We start from the raw sequence: 5710 nt of genomic DNA, 5'->3' as shown, positions 1-5710 counted from the left end.
GCTGCACAACTGATTAAGCTCTTCAAATGACTATTAAATGAAAAATCAGTTGGGATTGATCGAATAAGGTCTGACAGAGGGACTGAATTAATCAATAAAAATATTTTAACTTTTTTACAAAATACTGGAATCAAGCATGAGCTCTCATCAGCTAGAACACCTCAGCAAAATGGTGTAGCTGAGAGAAGAAATCGGACCCTTAAAGAAGCTGCTAGAACAATGCTTGCTGATTCAAGTGTTTATCGAAGGGTGCGGGCTGAAGCAGTAAACAATGCATGATATACTCAAAACAGATCAATGATTAATAAGAATCATGTGAAAACATCATATGAGATCTGGCATTGAAGAAAAAGTATGGTTTCTTATTTCATGATATTTGGCGGCAGATGTTTTAATCTAAATAATGGTAAAAATAATTTAAAAGCCTTTGTCGCTAAATCTGCAGAGAGAATATTTCTTGGAAATTTTTCAGTTAGCAAAGCATATAGAGTTTTTAATAAAAGTTCTTTAAATGCTGAAGAATCTATTCATGTTATTTTTGATGAAACCGTACTAACTGATAAGACAACTGATCCAGTTGAGCTAATTGATCGATTTATAGAGATCAGTTTGGAGGATGAAAACGAAGAAGAAAATCATATCAATAGAAATATTCTTCAAACACCTGAACCAGTAACTTGTAGTAACTGAACTACATGATTAATAGAAACTTAATTTTAGTTGTTTGAAAAACTAAGCGATTAATTTATTGGAATAACTGATCAAGTAACATTTAGTAACTGAACTACACAAATCAACTGACAATTGCCTAACTGAAGATTAATGCACATTTTACCGAAGGCAACTGAAACCAGCTGAACTGAACTTACGAAGACAACTGACAGATCAGTTGGAAACTGATCAGTTGATATATTCAGTTCTGAACTTATCTGCTGATCATTCAATTGTACACATCATCAGTTGTTGAAAAGGACATTCAACCGACAACAGTACAAAGCAGACTGCAACTCGAAGTGGAACGCCGCATTTCAGAGCTTACAGTGTACAAATGTCAGAGTAATGTTGACGTGGCAATCAACGGATATAATGATTCAAATTATATTTAATGTTACCGTTGAAGAGGAGCCTATAAATAGGTGAGAAGAGCAGTTGAGCAAACAATCGATCTATCTATTCTCTCAAACTTGCTGTTACCCTGTTGAATTTATCGCTCTTAATCAAGAATCAAAAAGCTCACACTTATCTGATATATTTTTAGCATTTGAGGCTACCTTTCGAGCTTACAAGCACAAAACGTTTTATTGTTCATTTGATCTTAACTAGATCAGTTGTGCTAAGTTCAGTCGAAGAACTGTGAGATATTTAGTAAACTAAAAGTTTCAGTTTTGGCAGTGTTAAGTCCAAACTGAAGTGGGTCTGTACAAGTTTTGTATCGATCAAAGTCTTTTAGTGCATATCATATCCTTGTGATAGAAGGGGTGACGTAGAAGTTATTTCAATCTCCGAACATCCATAAATCTTTGTGTGTTACTACTTCAGTTATTTATTCTATCTTTCAGTCAGTTTTTTTCCGCAACTGTTATCAGTTAAACTGATTGTCATTGACATACAAGATTCCTAGTTTCAGTTTATCACAGAACTGACACTTCATTCGAAAAGATTCTAAAATCGTGAGTGTTTATTCAACCCCCCCTTCTAAACACTTCTCATCCAATCAACCGATCCTAACAGACTGTGTAGAAATTTAGAATGATACTGGCAGCATTTACATGCTCGGACAAGTTGGGCAACATCTTGATTCATCTTGGGCCACCAAAAATTGGCTTGTATCACTCTTCGAGCCAGGGCTACTCCTCCGAGATGTTCACCACATCATCCCTCATGAATATCCGGAGAACATACTCCACTTTTCACCCTCCACTAAACACTTTAGCAAAGGACATTATTTTGATCTACTGTATAATACACTATTTAAAAGGACGAATATGGGTGCTTGCTTCTTGATTTTCAAAGCTTGAGCTAGGTCTTTTGGGAGCTTGGCATGAGTTATATACTCGATCAAAGATATCATCCATGAATTCTCCCAGGCTGATGGCGCATCTTCCTCAACAGAAAGAACCAGTCGGGTAAGATATAAGACCTCCTAGGTGCTGACGTTTGACAAAGAGGCAGCCATTTTGGCCAGAGTGTCAGCCTCTACATTTTCATCCCGGGGAATTTGCTCAATGCTCCAATCGGTCAGGGATGCTGCCCGGGTAGTGATGAGTCTCAAATATTTGAGCATTTTCTCGTCCTTGGCTTCATATGCTCCTTTGATTTGCTGGGCAACCAATTGAGAATCAGAGTAAATAATGACACGAGAAGGTCCAACTTCCCGGGCGGCTTGTAATCCAGCAAGAACAGCCTCATTCTCCGTTTCATTGTTGGTGACTCGGGAATCAATTCGCAGAGCTAATTTAACCTTCTCTCCTGATGGTGCAATCAGAACTACTCTGACTCCGCATCCCAAAGAATTTGATGCACCGTCAACAAAAACTCTCCATATTTCCTCCTCTTCTAGTTGAACCATTTCTATCAAGAAATCTGTTAATGCTTGGGCTTTGATGGCAACCCGGGGCTTATACTCAATGTCGTACTCCCCGAGCTCCACTGTCCATTTTATCATTCTTCCTGAGACTTCAGAATGAGTCATGATTCTCCCGACTAAGGAGTTAGTGAGAACCACAATTGGGTGTGAGAGAAAATAGGGCCGAAGCTTCTGCACGGTAACTACAAAGGCAATGCTATTTTTTCAACTTCATTATATTTTAGCTCTGCTCCTCTGAGGGCATGACTAATGTAGTACACCGGCTTGTGATCTGTCCCTTCTTCTATGATGAATACAGAGCTAACGGAGCATTCTGTAGCAGATAAGTAGACCATCAATTTCTCCCCGGGCTCGGGCTTTACCAAGATTGGTAATTCGGCCAAGTGCTTTTTTAGATCTTGAAAAGCTTGCTCACACTTCTCGTCCCAACCGAACTTTTGTGCCTTCCTCAGAACTTGAAAGAACGGATAACTTCTGTGTGCAGACCTGTAAATGAATCGAGACAGGGCAGCAATCCTCCCGGTCAACTTTTGCACATCTCGGATAGATTGGGGGGAAGGCATGTCAAGCACTGTTTTAATCTTTTTCGGGTTTAGTTCAATTCCTCGGTCTGTCACTAGAAAACCCAAGAATTTTCCACTTCTTACCCCAAAAATACATTTAGCCGGGTTGAGCTTTATTCCATATTGTCTTAATGTGGCAAATGTCTTGACCAGGTCGGAAATGAAGCAAGAGACCTCCCGGGTTTTGATCAAGATGTCATCCACATAAACCTCCACATTCCTCCCCATCTGTTTTTGGATAACTTGATTCATTAGGCGCCAATATGTGGCCCCAGCATTCTTCAATCCAAAAGGCATTACCACATAGCAAAAAGTGCCTCCAGAAGTGATGAAGCTGGCTTTGTCTTGATCTTCCCAGGCAAAAGGGGTTTGGTTGTACCCCTCATATGCATCCATGAAGCTTAATAATTCGAATCCGGAAGTTGAATCTACCAATTGATCGATCTGGGGAAGAGGATAGCAATCTTTGGGACAAGATTTGTTCAAATCCCGGAAGTCCACACACATCCTCCACTTCCCTGTAGCTTTCAAGACAAGAAACACATTCGAGAGCAAGGTAGGGAATTGCACCTCCCGAATGTGGCCAGCCCGTAGCAACTCCTGCACCTGTTCGTCAATGAATTTATCTTTTTCAGGTCCGAATGTCTCTTCTTCTGCTTTATAGGTCGGGATCCCGGAATAATGTTCAATTTATGCTCAGCAACTTGGGGTGAGATCCCGATTAATTCCTGTTGAAACCAAGAAAAAACACAAATGTTAGCTTAAACAAGCCAAAAGACTAACCCGGGTGGAGACATTAAGATCTCGAGCCACCCGGATCTGCTTCCCAGGTTCAATATCCATCGTTTTCTGCTCTTCCTCGACAACAAAATGCACTTCTCTTTCAATCGTCTCTTTCTTTTCTCGGATTGCTTTCTTTCTCTTTTCTTCCTTTCTAGCCTTCTTTTGATCCACTTGGATCGTTTCTCCATAACACTTCCGAGAAGAAGGCTGATCTCCCTTGACTTCACCGACTTTGCCTCGTACTGGGTATTTGATTTTCTGATGGTAGGTGGAGGCCACAGCCCTCATCTCATCCATAGTTGGTCGCCCAAGGATGATGTTATATGAAGACTGGCCATCCACCACCGTAAAGATTGTCATTACTGTCTTTCTCAACTCCCCCATTCCCAAAGTTAATGGCAATGTTTCTAGGTAAACAGCATGGCCTGCAAATCCGAACAAAGCTGTATCAACTGCTTCCAGCTGATACGCTTGCAAATCCATCTACACTCAAGCTTCTTCGAAAATGACATTAACAGAGCTGCCATTGTCTAGGAAAACTCATCACATCATAATTAACAACCCGGGCTTGAATAACAAGAGCATCGTTGTGAGGTAGGCTGACTCCCCTAAGATCTTCCGAGCCAAAACTTATAATCGGCTCGTTTCTCATCCTCCAATGAACTTCTAGATAGTCTTTTCAACTTCTAGCCTTCCGGACCCGGTTGGAGTAAACATCCGTGAACCCTCACTGAGATCATTTTTATTACCCCTCGAGTCGGGATGATTCTTTCTTTTTCAGTTGCCTGTTTCTTTCTCCTGTGAGCTTTCCTCTTCCCTTCGCTTCCACTTGGGCCGCTTGTCGATGTTCCAAAGGTATTGGGCCCGGGACACCGGGCTATCCAGGGTGGTTTCCTTGACATATTTTTTTTGTGCATTATGCTCTGGCACATAGCGCCGGTTGGACTTTTTCCTCAAAGTTCGACACTCAGTTGTGTCAAGAGAACATTCATTGTGGAGGGTACAAAACCCTCTCTTTTCTGATCTGGATGATCACGCCATTGAATTCGGATTTTGTGTTATGTCTGATGCACTCATGAATTTCCCAATCCCGGGCCATTCTCAAGGGGATGTGAGAAAATGCCCCGAGCTGCCCTTTTTTTGGGCTCTTTCCTCGGGCCTGACAACCCGGTCTCCCCCGACTCTCTTCAAAGCCTCTCTCTTCTAATTTTGGGCTTCTTCCATGTTGATATATTTTTCCGCTCGGGCCAAGAGATCTTCGAAATTTGTCGGCAACTTTTTTTTCAGAGATCGAAAGAAATCTCCCTCCCACAACCCTTGTGTGAATGAAGTAATTTTCTCTCGGGAGCGCAAGCAGGGATATCCAGAGCCACTCGGTTGAATCTTTTGATATATGCTCTCAAAGTCTAGTCCGGGCTCTGTTTTACATCGAATAAACTGAAGCAGTCTTTTTATACCTCTTGTTGTTGCTGAACTGATGCAAGAATACCTTTTGGAAATCATCAAAAGATTGGATGATTTGAGACACCAGCCCTTCGAACCATCTCTGGGCCGAATCAACCAGGATGGTTAAAAATACTTTGCACTTAATTTGATCTCCATAGCAGTGCAGCATAGCCATATTTTCAAATCTAACGATATGTTCTTCGGGATCAGAACTCCCGTCATAATCTTCAATCCTGGCCGATTTGAAATGCTCGGGCAGTGGTTCCCGGACGATGATATCAAAGAAGGGGCAACCCTTAATCTCAACTCGAGTGTTACTTGTAGAGCCAAC

General features: G+C 41.4%; 1 protein-coding gene across 1 annotated transcript; it reads right to left on the bottom strand.

Annotated features, from left to right (window-relative positions):
* Positions 1-2143: 2143 nt before the first annotated feature.
* Positions 2144-2692, bottom strand: LOC142520225 (uncharacterized). The gene has a single exon (XM_075623228.1). The coding sequence runs from the start codon at positions 2690-2692 to the stop codon at positions 2144-2146; it is 549 nt and encodes a 182-aa protein (XP_075479343.1).
* Between the last annotated feature and the right edge of the window lie 3018 nt (positions 2693-5710).

Source organism: Primulina tabacum, chromosome 12 (genome assembly GCF_025594145.1).
Source record: "Primulina tabacum isolate GXHZ01 chromosome 12, ASM2559414v2, whole genome shotgun sequence".
In the NCBI taxonomy this organism is placed as follows: Eukaryota; Viridiplantae; Streptophyta; class Magnoliopsida; order Lamiales; family Gesneriaceae; genus Primulina; species Primulina tabacum.
This window is presented reverse-complemented; position numbering and strand designations above follow the sequence as displayed.